We start from the raw sequence: 18,878 nt of genomic DNA on the forward strand, positions 1-18,878 counted from the left end.
TATGGTTTTATTTTTAAAACATTTTTAAGTTAAAATCCTATTGTGGCAAAGGTGATGTACAGTTGTTTTAGTTAAGAAGCTGTAGCAACTGTGGTTTTCTCAGGTGTCAGAACAAGGATATCATTTGCACTCTCTCGTGTATATACACACACACATCCACTCCTTTTAATTGGCAAAAGATGCCAGAAAATGATGACTTTAATATTTTGTTGTAGCAAAAATTAGCGTCTTATAAACCTTTAGTAGCATAAAAGAAATTAAAATAATCTTGGACAGCATTCTAAATCCATCAATCAATTTAGTTATCGATAAATTTTAATAAAGTGAATATTTTATTTTGAGTACTTTGATTTTACCCCTGGGGTTATCATTTTGCACAATTTATGTAATTTTATTTGAATGCAATTTGTCTAATGCAAAATTGACAAGTTAATGTCCTTCCATGGTTCACTGACTTGGGAATAATCTTTTATAGCCAATCGTTTTTAAAATTTGCTGCACATTTTGCTAAACCTTCGGGGGGGTTTCTGTTTGCATATTCCAAATTCCCAGCTAGACTGTTTTCTCTAGTACAAATATTTTTTAAGCAAGCAAAAATATTTGCCAATGGCATAAACACACACACGCACACACACACGCGTAGAAGCCACAAGAACCGCAAAGTGTCCATAAAACACATGGTCATTGGCTCATCATTTGCACACAGACTCACAAAAAATAACACAAACACACACACACACACACATCATCATCAATACATCATCAGCTACATGAGGTCCTTGTCTTCCAATAACCAGCTGCTCGAGGTAGTTGTCCTTTTTGAAGCTTTATTATTCTTGGGACACTGAGCTGCACTTTGCGTCATATTAAGTATTTGCTGTGGACTGTTCTTTTATCCTTATATTAGCCACTTGATGGACAATTGCAAAAAATGTAAGTGTAATTGAATTTATGCATTTCGATTGCATCATTTGTTTTATTTCATCAATGACTAACGAGGGTAGTCTCTGGGGATTTTTTCATTGAAACTCTATACAATTTGAGTTTTTATTCAAAACAATTAAAACAAACAAAAACCTTTGGAATGTAAAATGGATTTCTATTATTTTGAGGTTTCTCTCCCTCTACAAATTGTTTATTCGAATGGAATTTCGCTTTAAATGCTTAACCATCTTTAAACTGAGAGTGTTCATTGCCTCTCTATGACCATAAAACCACAAATACATATGCTGCAGCAACGTTGAGTGCACTCCAAAGAGCCATTGGCTTGTTATATCAAAAAATGTTTTGCAAGAAAGTCAAATGAACGATTCCAAGATACCCAGCATTAAATGCATTAGAAATTGTGGCATGTGAAATTTGCTTAAAATCTATTTAATAACATTTGAATGCAATAAATGGTAAAAAATCTCATTCGATTTCAAGTAGCATGGGATTTCCACAAAGCCAATCTTAAGAAATGCAATGGTAACAAATTTATGGCCACATTGCTACCGTTTTTCATTTGCTTCTTAAGTTTTGTTTTATATGTCTCCTAGTTGAGTTTATCTTATTAAATGTGAACACATCTGCTAACTAAATGGATTGGGAGGTTTTCATAATAATTTTTCTCTATTTTCTATGTAGTTTTGTTTATTTGCCATTATTTGAGTGCTAACAAAAGAAATACTGCACTCACTTTATGGGTAAAAAGTTAAAGTATACAAATTAGTACAAGCTTACTATAAGTAAGTCATAACTTTGTCATTAAATCGTCTATAAACTTTTACAATTTCTTATATGTCTATCATGTGGCTTAAAGGTAATCAGAAGCGTTTAATTCAACATTGATTTACTCTAATTTAATTGAAAATTGTATTACTAAATCGATGAATAAACGAAAAGTAACTTTTACTGAAAATATCTGGACCATTTTTAAGTTATTTGTTAAAAATATCCAGGTGACAGTTAAAAAAATATATTATATACATATTTAAAAATGCAATATCCAAATGACAGTTGAAAGAATGTCGTAGAATATGTATATTCAAAGAAACAATAGCTACCTCTTGGTTTTGGTTAGTGTGAATATTTTAGCGCATTATTTTAACAGAAAATTCTTATACTGTTCTGCTTCGACTTGAGAGCGCATAAATTATTTCATTCATTTATTTTTTATTTTTATTTTGGCAGCACTATTTGCATAGCATCTCCTAGTGGATCTGGGACTTTTTTAAATTTAATGAATTTTCTAATGAAATTTTAACGCCGACGAGCTGTGTCGAGCAAAAGCAAAGTGGAACTGCAATCATGTTTCGGAAGCATTCCCTTTTGGCTCTGGAAAATTTCGAAATAGTCGCTCTTGTCGTTTTTGTCGACGACCTCAATGGAAGGTTTTTATGCGTTTTAATGCCCTCCAGCCATTATAACTTTATGGTTGTGGAATGTGGCTTCTACTTGGCATCCAATTCCTTTGGCTTTAATGAAATCGTAAAGGCTTTAGGTAACAAAAATGTTTGGCTAGCTGTGAGCGCATAATAATAATTGCATTCAGGTAACATTCTTGCATTACACATACGCAACGTTGGAGCCTCTGTTGAATTTCAGCATTAATTAGGCCAATAGCTAGAAGGTTGCGTGCCATCATGCAAGTTTGTTGGCTTGGCCACAATCGCCAACTCACCGACTGGCAATTAGATTCTTGCAATCGAATTTTCAATTAAAATCAAATTTCGAACCGCAAAAAGGACATTTGGCATTTCGTGCTGGCCAAAAGTTTTACTCTTTGCCAAGGATTTTTGCAGGTGCGGTCAAAGTTTTTTGTTTCTTTTGTTCTTTTCTGTTTTAGCTATCATATTGCATTATGACTGCAAAACTTTCTCAGATTGCAAAAAAAAAACTGCCAGAAGCACTAGACAGAAAGTTCCATCCAATACGGAATGGACTCTTACCTGTGAGGGGGGCATGAAGAGGAGCAGGTCATGAGAAATCTAAGCACTTTAATTATTTGGGGGGCAAAAAACAAAAAAAAAAACTTTAGCCATAATGGTCTCTCTGGGGCTAATGCAACTAATTGACAAATGATGATAAAGTATCCCGGACAGTTGCCCAAAGAGAAGAAAGATTTTACTTTTTAACGCGCCTTGACGTGACGTCGAGTACACGAAATTCTTCGGCTGTTGCCCGCACTTGTTACACGAAAATCTGATAAAAGCTTTGTTTGTACTGACGGAAACGGATGTTAACTGCCAGACCCAGAATGGCCACTGACATGACTGGCATGAAATTCGCTCAAAAGTGCCTTCATGTTCGCGATCCCCTTTCCTTGCATTGGCCATGTTTACTATGCAGGACACCTGCTCATGCTGTACAGTTAAGAATAAGTGAAAGTTTTAGTCAGTTTATAAAGTTATTGGAGTGAATACAAGGTTACCTAGTAAACTTGATTTTATTATTAAGTTTAGTTGTCTAAGAGTATTCAGCCGTCGATCAATCACCGATGCTTACCATGTACTTTTTTATGTTGATTTATGAAGTGCCAAAATGCGTTACCTGACTCCGTCTCTGTATTTCTCCTTCCGCCATTTGTGTTGTTTACTTTAAAGCAGCAAATTAAAAAGCCCATTACATAAAATATTTAAGCAAGTTTGCACAGGTTTTGACCCAAAAAGCAAAAAAAAAAAAGAAAGTTATAACCTTTGACATGGGTTAACTCTGCCAGCAACAGCTTTAGCGGTAGCGACTTCGCCTTCGATATAACATTAATTATGCAAGAAAAAAATGCGCACTTTCCTTCAATCATAATTGTGAAAGTTTTGCATATACATACATATACAAACACACACTCATACCATACCCATGCACATGTATGTAGATGTGTATATACACAACAGTTAGAGGTTCATTATGCATAATTTATACATAGTTAAAATGCGAACAATTTTTTTTTTTTGCAAATTTTTAGTTTTATGCTAAACTGTTTGCAAAAATGTCATAGAAAATATTTTATTCAATAACCACAAAATTGTTGGCTAAAAAATGCAACAGATTTTATTCTAAATTGTTTTGGTTGGAAATAAATCAAATTCCCTTAAAAATAAATACCTCAATGTGGCATAGAGTGAAGATTTTTAAAACTGGCTAAGAATTTATGAAACCTTTTAACCATTTAGTGGCTTGTACGTTCGATGATGGAAGGTTTTAACAAAAAATAATGTAAGTATAGACATAATTACCTAATCAATTCTCCAATCTATTCTCAAATTTCGTGACAATTGATTTCCAAATACAATAGATAATAAATGAAATGAAGAATGAAAAACCCATCATTGGATAAAAATTCAAACGAATTCGATGAGTATGTTTATACTAGAGACAGTTAAGAGGAATAGATGAAGGACCTGAAGAAATATAGCATAAAAAATGATATTTATTTCTCATTCTTTTTCATAGAATGTTTAAGAATTCGTAAAATAAAAGGAAACAATATCTTTTTACTTGACTCAACAAATATTGATATAATTCATGTTGTTTTACTTGTACTGCCTTTCATTTGATTACTGGTACTTTTACATTTCGCTACCTTTTGACAACCTTTTCCATTGGCCATTTCATTTTGTTTTTTGTTTTTTGCATTTACATAGTCTTTGTGTAATTTACATCAACCATTTTGAGAATGAACAAACACAGGCAAATAAGATAAAGAAAAAGGGGTATAATTTTTATTTTTTCTTTTGCCATTTTCCGCATAATTTGCGTAATTTGTTTAATTAAAAAGTTTGTTCCTTTATTTTTTTTTCTTGCCCGTTTGCCTGCCATTACTCTTAAATTTGAGAAAAACACAAAAGGTTCTGATGCATAAATTAGCTCAATTTGCAATGATTGTGGGTGAGGTAAGTACTTATTTACTTATCAACTACTTTGAATTCAATATGTGTAAGAGTATGTGGCTGTGGGCCAGGCTCATGTTCTGGCCCTTGGCATCTTTAGACCTTAACAGAATAATGTACATGGCAACAGTTAAGATTTCTAGCTACTTAATATACCAACTTGCCAAATGAATGGTTATGCATTGGATGACTGCGTTAGATATGTATGTATGTATGGATTTGTGATAAGTAGCTTAGGTATTTTACATAGATTTCCGATTGACTTGTGTGTGAGCGTGTGTGTGTGGGTTATAATGAAGTACCGTTCATTGGCCTGGTTTAGAGCATATAGTTTTGCTGTTGTAGCCGCTATCTGTGCGTGCCTCACATTTAATTAACTGACATACACATATCCGTCCACCCACATCCTTGCACACACACACACACACACAGACACACCATTAGGAATAACAATTTCAATTTCGATGTCGACATAGTCGGCTGTTGTTAGCTGTTGGTACAAATACGAGAATTCCAAAATGCTGTTATAATTACACAAACAAGCTGGCTGAGGGTTTACAATTTAATCCCATGATATTTGCCAACGTCGTTCAGCCAGAGTCACTAAAAACTAATTGAAATTGCCATATTTCATGCATAAAATATTATGCAAGTATGCATACATACAGAGTATGTACGTACGTATATGCCCAGAGCCTTAAAATTTGATAATGCTATTGGATTTTCGAGCATTAGCATACACACTCCACAACACAACTCCGATTTGTCTGACGCACAGTGGAATAAATTTAACAAAACAATGAGATTTCCCACATTTTAGGGCGTACTTATATGGAAAACAAAACTTTATGTCTGTAGATAATTCAGCACTAAAAGTTAAATAATTATTTTCGTAAAAACTTTGTTTAAACTTTGTTATAAAATATGAGAAATTGTTTTTAAATCTTTTCTAGATCTAAGCTGCAAAAAGCTAGTTTTTACATACAAATAATAATAGTTAAGAATCTAATTTTTAATCAATTGTTTGTTTTAAGCAAAATCTGGGAAATCTGTTTGTAACCACTGTAGCTATTTCGCATTAAAATCAGACAAGGGAGCAGGAAGTCGGTTAATATGGGACCTACGTGTCCCGTCGACGATTGAAAGTGAAACGTAGATGCGGATTAACAGACAGACTTGTATTTTTCCTCTTCTTTTTTGTGGCACTGCCGCTGTTGTTTTCGTTACTCATTTTCAACTGTCATGTCGCTGGGAAATTGAAAAGAAAACCCACACACAACAAATGCGACAAACAGTCGCTGAATTTTTCATTAATGGCATGCCGAGGTGAAAGGCACTGGCAACAATTTGTTGGTGGCATCAAATTAAATTTGCCACAATGAAGGGCACTTGAGCACGGTGGCGGCAACCTTGAAGAGAGATGTTTAGGATTTTGGGCAATGGCCAGGCACACTTGTCGGATTTGAAGTATTCAATTGAGTTAGCAACTGTTTAAACATGAAATTGAATGTGGTTGTGCATACATACATATATTTGGTTCTGATTTACTTTGCTCAACAATAATAGCTACAACAGTTAAAGTTCTGTGGAGAGCAGCAGTCGTAGTTTTGGGCGCCGCAAGGACCACAAGGACCACAAGGACTACATGGGAATGCGCACGGATCATATGCCTTGCCACGACGTGGTATCATGTAAATTGAAGGAGCTGCCACCTGACGTAGAGCTCGGAATCTTCGTTGAGCATCGGTTAGACCATCAGGGCCGACTGGTGGTCCTTTTTTGGTTTGAGGGCGATTGCCCTTCCCGTCAGCAGGATTATAGGGCTTCGATAGTTCTCCACGTTTTTGAAGATATTTCATCATGTCAACGCCTTTTTTCTGCTCTTCTACTTCTTTTTTCTTGGCTATTTCTGCTTGCTTGGCTGCCTCCTCGGCAGATTTGGCAAATCGTTTGGGCATTCGAACAGGTATGGATCCACCACCACCGCCACCACCACCGCCACCAACTCCGCCACCACCACCGCCACCAGCACCGCCTCCAGCACCGCCTCCAGCACCACCACCGCCACGACCACCGCCACCACCGCCACGACCAGCCGCACCCCCGCCAGTAGCTCCAGGACCAGAATGAGGGCCACCAGCGCCGGCATTGCCAGGTCCTCCAGGACCAAATGCCCCTGGTTTGACATTCACTGGAAAACCCTTCCATGGAGACGCTCCGCCTCCTCTACTGCCACCACCGCTGCCACCACCGCCGCCGCCACCCCCGCCGCCTCCGCCGCCTCCAAAGCCACCACCAGGACCACCACCCGAGCGTCCACCTCCGCGAATTGGACCTGCTGCATTGTTACCCCAGATTTGCTGGGATTTAGGCTTGCCACCTGGAGCTGCAGATTCACCATGAGCTCCTCCGCCGCGATGACCAAAGACGCCATCCTCGTACACCTCCTCGCCTGGCGCTCCAAAAGCCGTGCCCGTATAACGGTCCCCAACAGCACAGTCATAGGCTCGATAATAAGGATTCATGGCTTTGGGATACTTCGGTGGACCAGGCTCTTTATCTTTTTTGCTTGTCTGGGTACTGTTGTTGGTTGTGCGTGGCTTCGGCCGCATTGGCGGTCGATGGGTGCCCGCCGGAGGTGTCACATCAAAGTCATATTCCATTTCGCTTTCACTGGTATCACTGAGAACCAAATGCTCCACACAAGATGGCATCCTACGGCGTCGGCACTCCTTATTTATAGCACATTCCAATTCTTTTTTCTCCCTAATACACCGACAGGTGCACATCATTACCGACCTGTGACAGGTGCACTTTGGATAGCCCTTGTCCTTAAGCTTACGTTTGATCTCCCTTACAGCGACTGCCAACTCACTCTTGACTATGCGGAATACGATTGGTTTCTGTTTGATGCCCAAAGGTGACAGTGGTCGAAGAGTTATATAGATGTCTCCATTCTTCTTGCACACATTCAGCACTGGCTGCTCTTCTTCGTTCTTTCTACGGGCTTCTTCCTCAGCATCCTGGCATGGTTGAAAAGCATTGTTTTTTCTCGATTTTTCCAGAAAGAATTTCATGAGATTCATGATCGGTTTTCTTACTGCACCAGGACGCCAACCGTTCTTGCGGGCCTCAAAACTTTTGGCCCAAGCCCAGCCATGATTGCGGGAGACCGCACCGTGCTGGTTGACACAATATTTATGTCGTCCCGTTTTGGAATGGCTACTGCCAGGTGCTGCCATTTTATTCGGCGAATGTTTGTTCTCCGACTTAAAAACAGTCGGTTTATCTGCGCCTTTTTCACCAGTCGATCTTCTCTTTTCTTTGGCTTGGCCAGCTTCGGCCTTGGGCGTTTTCTTGGTTTCCTCGCCTTTCACGATGGTCTTGCGTGCCTGCTCGCATGCCTCGTCGAACTCAGAGCCTTTTTTGGTGCTGTCCTTAATGTCATACAAGTCGCGTAGTTCAGAGAAAACGCGAGCCAAATATGGACGACAGTCCTCCGCACTATTGCTTACCACACAATAATCTTCAGACTCGGGCTCCACTTTTGGGCACTTTGGCTGTTTCTTTGGATCGGGCTGGAAGATATCAGCGCATAGTTTACGTATGCGACAATGGGCACAGACTTTGTTCAATTTACATGTACATCTGCAGGGAGGACACTCCTCTTGATTGTCCTTTTCAAGCTTATCCTTCATAGCCTTTTCACAGGCATTCTCACAATAGTCATCAATGCCCAAAGGTGGCTTACCCAAATACTCAGCAAGTACCTGTTCAGCCGTGATCTTCTTTTCCTTATGCCTTTCCTCCACAACAGGCATGGGCTTGACTCCACATTTGGGACAAGCTGCAAACTTCGGCAGCCAGGACATATTGGTCAGACAGACGGGACAAAAGCGTGTGGGCTTTATTTCTGGTGCACTGCTGCCACAATCTTCGATTGACATAGGAATGTCATGGCGATCGGGGATATCTGTTGTCTGTGGTGGTGGTGGAATGTACGCAAAATTGGGCAAATTAGGTTCATACGGCACTTGCATCTGCATGGGAGGACCGACTTGACCGCGACAAGGAGGTTGTGGAGGTGCCGGCTGTCCTGTTCCCTTGGTTATTGAGTCAATTAGCTCTCCATATTCTATAGCCATTTTCTGAAATAAGAATATAAAACATTAACCAAATCTCTGCAAAGGAATACAAAGATGTCAAGGACTATTTACTTTTAGCTCCAAGCAAGCCGTGTTATCGGAAGCATTGTGCATTATCATTGGGCCACTAGGTGCACTGCGATAACGTTGTAAATCTAGATTAAGGCGTGAGTCACCCTCCTCTGCCTCCAAAGCATCCAAGCACGGATCACAGGCATTGGAACAATTCTGCGTTTCACCCATAACAAATAGAATATCCATGGGATTTATGCTTTTGTCCATGTGGCTGCAACTTTTATCGTCGGTTCTGTAGGTTTTTGAAAGTTGAGTAGACTCTAGAATATATTCCCACTTAAGAAAAAAACCCACCTATCCATTTCATCGCATTTGATTACTAAACGGCAAAGGACCTCCAGTTTGCCAACTGGTTCACCATTTCTCTCAAAGTTACACGTATCCACATGCATCAGATCGGACATTCCGGTGTCTATACGATCGGTGACCATTTGCGGAAATGTCATTTGACCAGTGCCCAAAACTTTATCCTTATACGATACGGTCATGGTCATGCCACACTCTTCTAGCGTTTTGCGAAGTTTTGCCGGTACCGTTTCGAATTCAATGGCCGTCCCATTTTTGAACTCGGTTACATTAATGCGACTGGATGTGACTTTAATGGGCATGCGATTGAAATTCACATCCACCTGTAAATCCTTTGGCTCCTGTATATTCAGATTGGGAGTCTCCAAATGTGAGACCACCAAATCGAAGACAAATCTGACCGGTGGTGCCATAATGATATCTGATTTTGCACAGCCAACAGTTAATTATTGCATAAGTCAATTTTTTTCATTCAATTTTACTTCAATTTTTAAAACACAAATTTTTTTTTTTATTTTTTTTAGTCTAAGATCATGAAATATTTGCGAAAATTGTAGAGAAAATGTGAGGTTCGTAAAATTAAATGTGTACGTTTGAATATAAAATGAATCTCAACAGAAAACAATCTCTGACAGAAAAAATTATGGTAAATTGATGGCAAAAACTCGAATAAAAATTTGAAATAGAATTAACAGTTTACTATATTTGACACATATGTATATTATTTTATCACATTTTTCTATTAATTTGATGGAAAAAAAAAAAACGATTTCGGATCTCATGAAAGATTATCGAAAGACGCTGGTTGAAATCCAAAAAAACACTTATTCTCAATTGAAATGTAAGACAATAGCTGGAAGATTATCATTGATTGGGGATCCGTATCGAAACAGATTTCGAAGCCAGCGCCAGACTTTGTCATTAGGAGTGCTTCCATACTCTATTTCGATCTTGGAGTTGAGATGCTTTCGATGCAATGTTATTGATGCGAAACAAAACTCAAACTATATTAAACATATCAAATTAGATGAAAGGCGCTAAATGAAAAGCCCTTGTTGGCCTGCTTAACCAGATCCGAAATGTGTTTCGATACGCCTCCCAATGTGTTTGATACTCTTCAAAAATCAAAAAGTTCGATTAAAGACCACGTTTCACACCCGTTTTGGCCGCCTTCTTTTGTGGCAAAGCAACCGTTTTGACAACCTTCTTACGTGGCACATCCTTGGCTTTATACCGACCAAAAGTGGCACAGTCAAAGGCACGATAATAGGGACTCATGACCACGGGGTATTTTGTTGGTATTGACACTAAATCGTTTTTACTGTACTGTGTGCCATTATTGGTGGTGCGAGGTTTCCGTGGCATTGTGACTTGTCGACTGCCCGCCGGTGGTGTCACATTAAAATCGTACTCCATTTCACTTTCACTGGTATCGGTAAGGATCAAATGCTCGGCACAAGACTGCATCCTTCGATGTTTGCACTCCTTGTTAATGGCACGCTCCAGTTCCTTTTTCTCTCGAACACTGCGGCACAGGCACATCATTACCGACTTGTGACAGGTGCACTTCCTGAAACCCTTCTCTTTTAGCTCAGCCTTGATCTCACTTAGTGCCACTGCCAAATCACTTTTCACCACTCGAAATGTGATGGGTTTCTGGATCATGCCCAATGTGGAAAGTGGACGTAATGTAATGAAAATGGCGCCATTCTTCTTGCAGACATTAAGGACAGGTTCCGGAGGCTCATTTTCCTTATCCAGTTCATCCGATTCGTTGATCGTCGACTCCAAAAAGTATTCCATTATTTTCTTAATCGGTTTTCGTACGGCACCAGGTCGCCAGCCGTGCTTACGGGCCGCGAAGGTTTTTGGCCAGGCCCAGCCATGATATCTGGAAACGGCTCCATGCTGACTAAGACAGTTTTTATGGCGTTCGCTATTGATGCCGGTGCCGTTGTGTTGACTCATGCCCGGAACGCGCTGAACATCCTGTCCACCATCGTTTCTTGCCTTTCCATCGGTTTTGCTGGCGGACTTCTTCTTCTGCCCACATGCATCCTTATATTCGGAAGCCCTATTCTTGTCATTTATATCGTATAACATACGTAGTTCTGAAAATACTCGCGCCAGATAGGGTCGACAATCGTCGGCGTTATCACTCAATATACAGAAATCTTCATTATCTTTCGGTTCCACTTTTGGACATTTTTCTCCACCATCACTTTGAAAGATATCAGCGCAGACTTTACGTATACGACAATGGGCACACATTTTATTCGCTATGCATTTACATCTGCACGGTGGGCAATCCTCCTGGCTACTTCCCTCAGTTTTGTTCTTCTTGGCCTTTTCGCAGGCATCCATACACGGGTCATCAATGCTGCCTTCAGTCGGTTTGCCGAGATACTCTCCAAGAATTTGATCTGCCGTGGGCTTTTTCTCTTTCAGTCTTTCTTCAACCACCGGCATGGGCTTTATACCGCAATGCGGACAGCAAGCGTATTTTGGTAACCAGGACATACTGGTCAGACAGACGGGGCAGAAGCGAATGGGTTTAGATTCCGCTGCATAACCATGGGGAGTGCCCTCAGGAATGGTTTTTTGTTCTGTGTGATAAACAATGCTGGGCATAACAGGCATTTGTGGCATACCCATTTCCATTGGTGCATCAGGTCGCCCTACACATGGCGGTGGAGCAGTTGAAACCTCTGCTGCACTTTTGGTAACAGAGTCAATAATCTGCCCGTATTCAGTGACTAATTTCTAGAAAGAAATATATTTAAATTAGTATGTTAAATGGTAACAGCTTAATTCACCCACCTTTAGACCATAGCAAGCAGCACTGAATCCAGGCTGGTCCAACATCAAGTCGTTTGTGTTAACTCTGCCTGCAGAAGCACTGCGATATCGTTCCAAATCCAGCTTAAGGCGTTCGTCCCCCTCTTCCTTCTCAAGGGCATCTTCACAGGGATTTGGTGGAATCTCGCAGACTTGAGTCTGGCCCATGATAAAGAATATATCATTGGGATGAATGCTTTTGTCAATATCACGAGCACAACTGCCATAGAGCCTGTGGAAATGCAAAATTTTTAGATTATTTTACTGTCTAGAATCCGCCTCCGTAACACGTACGCATCTGGGTCATCGCATTTGATGATTAAACGACAAATAAACTTCATTTTGCCCGCAACCACATTATTTTTCTCCAATTCACACCAATCTTCGTGCATCAGATCCGACATACCCTCATCAATGCGATCGATATAATTGGACGGAAATACTATATGCCCTGTGCATATAACTCGATTATTGTAGAGAACATTTATGTTCATGCCTTGATCCTCCAGAACTTTACGCAATTTGCCTACAGCCGATACAAACTCAATGGATCTTTGATTCACAAAGTCTGTAACGTTTATGCGACTGGATGTCATTTTAACTGGCATCGAATTGAAGTTTCCATCCACAGTCAATTTCTTGGGGTTATCGAGTTTCTCATTGGGTAATATCAATTGGTTTATAATCATATCAAAGAGAAAAGTTTGCGGAGCCTTTTGACTGGTTGTGCTTGGCATTGCACTAAGTTTTTCTGAATTAACTTTCGGCGGCATTATGTATGAGTGTGTGTACGTGTCTGTGTGTATTTTTCACTTCACTTTGATTTATCGCTTTGCATGCAAATATTAAAAAATATTTCGTTTTCCTAAAATTGGAAATTTTGCAAATATGTATATGAAGTGTACACTAACATGAACTCAAAATAAAATGTGATTTCTTTACATTTAAAACATAAAGATAACTGTGACATTAAACAAAAAGAAAGATTGTTTCCCCAAAAAAAAGAAAACAAAAAGCAGCTCATGACTTTCTAATTAAAGTCAAATACATATGTAGATCGGTAGATCGGCATGGATGTATTATACTGAAAATCATTGCATCCTTTTAGGGATTACAACTGACCCTGATAGCCAGTATATACATATACAAAGAAAACTTAATGTTGACATTAAATATTAAATGAATATCTCTTTAATTATGTCATAAAAGCTAAGACATTGGATGTAGGGTTCCCTCTACAGAAGGCGAACTCTTGTACATTTGGATGAGAATTGAAAGACTGAATTAAAAGAACACTAATTGAAATGAAATACAGAGTTTTATTTTAATAATTTGAGCTCTGCTTAGTTAGCATATTACTTGCGAGGACGTCATTTCAAGCTCTTCACTGTCAAGGATTTGGTTTGATCTTACAAGCTTAGAAACTTGGCTTAAACTCTAAAACTTAATATCTAATTTTTCGTCATTTTGCGCATTTTGCTTAGAATTTTTGGGGACAAGTCCTTCCAGGCTTTACCAGATAGACTCTTCTTATTCCTTAAACGAAGTGGAGCTCCCGGCTTGGGACCCCAAATTTTCTGATTCTTAGGTGGCACTGGATGCCCATGCTGTCCGCCACCGCGATATCCAAATATACCATCTTCAAAGACATTCTCCGTAAGAGCACCAAAGGCTGTGCCCATATAGCGTTCACCTACAGCACAATCAAAGGCGCGATAATACGGACTTTGATCGATGGGATATTTATATTGCTTTATATTGCGATCGGTCTTGCTTGTCTGCGTACTTCGATTTACAATACGAGATTTGGATCTTTTTATGGGTTTCTTTGTGCCAGCAGGCGGGGTGATTTCGAGATTGAACTCCAATTCACTTTCACTGGTGTCGGTGAGAATTAAATGGTCCTCGCATGAGGGCATCTGATGTTTTTTACACTCCCTGATCAAGGCACGATTAAGATCTTGCTTGTCCTGGTCACTGCGACAAGTGCAAAGTCTAAGGGTTTGGTGGCATGAACACTTGGCAAAGCCCTTATCCTTCAGAGAACGCCTTATCTCACGTAATGCCTTGGCCAGGTCGCTTTTGACAATCTTAAAAACAATTGGGTGCTGCTCGATACCAAGAGTTCGAAGTGGTCGCAGAGTTACAAAGGTTTCACCGTTTTTTTTGGACACACTAAGAACAGGCTGATGAACCCTTTTTCTGTTCTTATTTTGGTCCAACACCTTTTGGCACAAATTGTACACGGATTTTCGAGTCTCATGATGAAGGAAGAACTTCATAACATTGCTTGTGGGTCGCGCAATGGCACCTGGACGCCATCCATGTTCACGAGCCTGTGAACTCGATGTCCAGTTCCAGCCGTGACGGCGAGACACGATTTTATTTTGGTTCACACACGTCTTGTGACCTAACTTAATCGGTACACCAGCATAATTCTTGTCGGTTAGGGCTCCCATTGAAGCAGCCCTACCGCTCTTTTTCAATAGTTTGGCCGCAATGGATCTTTTCGATTTCATGGTTATCAGGGATTGAGTGCAGCGTGTCTGCAGTTCCGTGGCTTTTTTGTTGTCATTGATCTGATAGAGATCTCTTAGCTCTGAGAATACCCGTACTAAATAGGGACGACAATTTGTTTCAGTTTCGGCAATCACACAGAAATCTTCATCCGATTCCGGCTCTACAATGGGACAATGCTGCTTTGAGTCGGGCTTGTCGGCAAATATATCCGCACAGAGTTTACGTATACGACAATGGGCACACTTTTTGCCACCTTTGCAGGTGCAACGCGAAGCTGAACAATTATCGTTGGCGTCATCGGGACATTCTTCGTTCAGTTTGGCTTTGCAAGGATCAACACAAAAGTCCTCTGCTCCCAGACTAGCCTGTGGTTTAACAAGCACCTCATTAACGATATTGCTAGCAGTTAATTTTGTCCTTGAACTTTCTTTGACTACAGGCATTGGTTTGGCTCCACAATTCGGACAGCAGGCGTATTTGGGCAGCCAAGACATTGAATATAGACAGACTGGGCAAAAGCGTATTGCTTTGTTGCCTTGTTTTTCCATGTCACCCACGGATATCGGAATAGTACAATCAGCAGTTGCGAAATTGCTTGGCATGTCTCCCATTTCATTGGTGGGACGTGGTTCTCCTGGCTGACAACTTGGCGAAAATGACGGCTCGAGCTCTTTGATTTTCTTAGCCACTGAATCAATCACACCCACATAGTGATCGGTAACTTTTCTTAACACATTACATGAAATAACCTCTGGCTCTGTTTCCTCAATAGATGATGGATCCACTTTTGAATTCATGCTACGATAACGATCAATATCTAAACGAAGACGTGCATCACCTTCTTCGGATTCAGATACATTATTGCAGAGCCCTTGAGGTACTGTACACGGATCGGCGGTGCTCATAAGAAACATAATATCTTGTTTATTGATGGCATTACTTACATCAGCGCAAGTTTTCGGACGCTCATCCGATCTGTGGATAGGTTAAGTCTGTAAACTTCGACATTGCAAAAGATTGTAGTTTATATCTTACCCAGACACCATTTCATCGCATTTGATAGTTAAACGGCAAAGTAGCTCAACTATTCCGATTTTCTGGTCATTGCGCATCAATTCGCATGTATCCGCATGCATTAGATCATTCATACCGATATCTATTTTATTCAACACAATCTCGGGAAAGATCAGTTTCCCATTGCCAAGTGCAATTCCTCCATATCGGGCCGTAATCGGCATTCCAGCTTTCTCTAGGACATGGCGTAACATTTCCGGATCTGATGCGAACTCCAATCGTCGTGCGGCATTAAAATCGGGAACATTGATGCGACTCGACGTGATCGAAATGGATTGTTTGTTGAATACGACATTAACTTGGCATTTTTCAGGATTTTCGATTTTCTCGTTGGGACACAACAAACGCGTGACGACAATGTCAAAAAGAAAATTCACATTTGGCATCTTTTCTGTGTCTTTTGGTCTATATGTATGTAATTTAAATGGGTAAGAATTTCGCGATGTAGTGAAAAAACCCCAAATTATTTGTAAAAAAAAAAATAAATAAAAATCTTTCCAGATTTATTTTGTGTGTGTTATCTCTACAAATAAAATGAAATTAATGAATGTTTTTGATTATAAGATTGTTGTATATACATTTTTGAAATATATTTTTGAGGCCTATTTTTCATAAATTTTTTTCTTGCTTTCTTGACCAACGGGTTCAACCCTTTAAAAATGCACATGACCTTAACCAATCAACCACAAAGTCATTGCCTCGACAAGAGTCCAAACTAAAATGTTAAAGATCCACGGCTGAAGTGTCTGGGACAAGTGCCAAAAAACAAAAAAGAAGGTTAATTGCAATGTCTGCTCGTGTCCACTGTTGCCTGTTGCGGGACAAGAACAAGGTCATTCCACTTCAGCTATTTTAAAACGCAAAACAATTTCATCGCAAAGTAAAAATTTATCGCATAGGATGCTTTTTTTTGTTGTTTTTTTAGATACTCACTTGCCTTCCAAGTTGTAAGAGGCTTAACACGCAAAGCTTCTACATCCCATCAGCACCCGCAAAACAAACACATGAGCGTAGTAGATGTCGTCTCATCTAGAAACAAAAGTAATGCGGCTTCTTCTCTTTGATGAGGTTCAATCCTACGACCATGATTTTGCCATACGCCGGGCTTAACGTAATTTCGTATACTTTTAATTAAATTTCGCGCATTAATTTCGATGATTATCAGCTTTTCGTGCTTGAAGCGCATCTAATCAAATTTGTCCATGTAGGTACAACAAAATTGTGAAGTGGCGCAGCAAAATGGTGACTGAAAATTTTCATCAAAATGTTGCACCACAAAAACGTGTTTTTCCCCCCCTTTGGCTCAGCAGCTTCCATGACTAACCAATTTAATTGGATTCAAATTAGTGCGGCATTTTGCGAAACACTCTATAGCCTGATGGCTAGTCAAAAAATCGACTCGTAGGACTGGACTGGGGGGGGGTGTTTGGTAGGTGGGTAAAGTGGAGAATTTGGTCGGTTGCGAGTGGGAGCCTTCGGCTTTAGCCACAATGCAAAATAGCAAAACAAAATTGTGCATAGATCCAGCAAATTTTTTGGTATTTTTCTTTATGGTCATTGTTGTCATGACCCGATAGCGAGTGTTTGCCGATTTGCCGTGGCAAAGTGGTGACCATTTCGCCATAAATTATGCATGGCCAGACCCAGGCCCAAAAAAATATACACTGTCCTTTTTTGTTGTAGATTTATTGGACAGTCAAAAAGGCAGATTTGCTTCTCTGCTAATAAGCTAGTTTAAAATTAAAGAAGCACTGGAAGAGTTTTGTTTAGCCAAGTAACTAAGATCATATACAAATATGCTAAGTTTGTTAGTTAATAGTTCAAAATTATTCATCATAAATCACCAAATTGACTTTTAGCAGATTATTATGCTTATGTTGTTCCTAATTTTATACGTAAAGGAAGATCTCTTTTCGACTAACCTTGAGTAAAGATTAAAAGGACGCAATCAAGGTTGAAATTTTAAACACTTTAAAGAGTACCTAAGTCTCAGTGTATAGATCACACATGTCCTTTTACATTGTCGTAGTTAGCATAAATATTTTCATTTTTCATGCTAGCCCCATGAACGTGTAAAAATTGACGTTAAATCATAATGGTTTTGTGGTTGTGGTCGTGGTGTCAAGTTAGGCTCTTGCACTTGTAATTTATTGTCCATTTTGTTGGCCAATAGAGAAAGATGACAAGTGTCATTGAAAAGCGAATTATTAACAATTTGGTTAGCGAACTTTTGATGTACGAGTGTAGATCTCTCTGGTGACAAAGTCAAAATACTTTGCTGATAAAACGAGAATTTAGCTTTTACCACAGTTATATAAGCATATTGGCCACAAATATTGTGCCCTAGGATGTACAAAATTTAATTGCTCTGGCAAATTAATGTCTGGCCTCAAAATACATAAATGCCAAGCACTGTGTTAAAAGCTAAGCCAAACATCCAGCAATTAGAATAGTTGCATATAAATCTCCTTTGTGTGCGTATCTATGTACATACATATGTATACATCTGTCTAAGTGTTTGTATTTGGCTGTATATTCTCTGTGAAAGAGAAACCCAAATTGCAAAAGTGTGTGATATGCCCTCAAAACAACACCACAAGCTTAATAAATCCATAGGATAAACAATACACAACACACAAAAAAGGAAACAAACAGTGAGAGAGGGCAAAAGTTGGTTGGTTGGGTGAGAAAATGCTGAGAAAACTAATTTCTCTCGGCTATAGCTTTGGCAATCATAATAAAAAGAAAGTCTTAGTGAGGAAAAAAACAAATATTTGTAGAGAAATAATAATAAATAGAATGCACATAAGTAATTGCCATTGCATGGTGTTGCAATGCTTTTTATTTTTGGTCAATGCCAACTGAAATAGTTGTTTAAATGGTCATGTTACGTATACGCCACAGGAACAAGCAGTAGTACTCTGTCTTCCACTCTTTGTCTCGTTCACTCTCTCTCTTGTTTACTCAGGTCTGCCACAATCCTTATACAGGGTTCTTTGTGGTCTTGCCACTGCACCCACTTACACTCTACACTAGTGTTGTATGTTCTATG

The 18,878-nt window shown here is 39.5% G+C and overlaps 3 protein-coding genes across 3 annotated transcripts; all 3 read right to left on the reverse strand.

Moving 5' to 3' along the window:
- Nucleotides 1-6,376: 6,376 nt before the first annotated feature.
- Nucleotides 6,377-9,980, reverse strand: LOC137583017 (uncharacterized). Its single transcript, XM_068297888.1, has 3 exons — nt 9,383-9,980; nt 9,086-9,320; nt 6,377-9,016 (listed from the first exon to the last, which is right to left on the reverse strand). Exons 1-3 carry the CDS (start codon nt 9,805-9,807, stop codon nt 6,422-6,424), a joined length of 3,255 nt encoding a protein of 1,084 aa, XP_068153989.1. The 5' UTR covers nt 9,808-9,980; the 3' UTR covers nt 6,377-6,421.
- A 90-nt stretch (nt 9,981-10,070) lies between these two features.
- Nucleotides 10,071-13,190, reverse strand: LOC137582362 (uncharacterized). The gene is made up of 3 exons (XM_068296870.1): nt 12,527-13,190; nt 12,215-12,464; nt 10,071-12,157 (listed from the first exon to the last, which is right to left on the reverse strand). The coding sequence occupies exons 1-3, from the start codon at nt 13,003-13,005 to the stop codon at nt 10,532-10,534; spliced, it is 2,355 nt and encodes a 784-aa protein (XP_068152971.1). The 5' UTR covers nt 13,006-13,190; the 3' UTR covers nt 10,071-10,531.
- Nucleotides 13,191-13,531: 341 nt separating this feature from the next.
- LOC137582454 (uncharacterized) lies at nt 13,532-16,342 on the reverse strand. Its single transcript, XM_068296997.1, has 2 exons — nt 15,788-16,342; nt 13,532-15,727 (listed from the first exon to the last, which is right to left on the reverse strand). The coding sequence occupies exons 1-2, from the start codon at nt 16,210-16,212 to the stop codon at nt 13,684-13,686; spliced, it is 2,469 nt and encodes an 822-aa protein (XP_068153098.1). The 5' UTR covers nt 16,213-16,342; the 3' UTR covers nt 13,532-13,683.
- Nucleotides 16,343-18,878: the final 2,536 nt, after the last annotated feature.

Source organism: Drosophila tropicalis, unplaced genomic scaffold (assembly GCF_018151085.1).
Source record: "Drosophila tropicalis isolate 14030-0801.00 unplaced genomic scaffold, ASM1815108v1 contig_859, whole genome shotgun sequence".
Classification (NCBI taxonomy): domain Eukaryota; kingdom Metazoa; phylum Arthropoda; class Insecta; order Diptera; family Drosophilidae; genus Drosophila; species Drosophila tropicalis.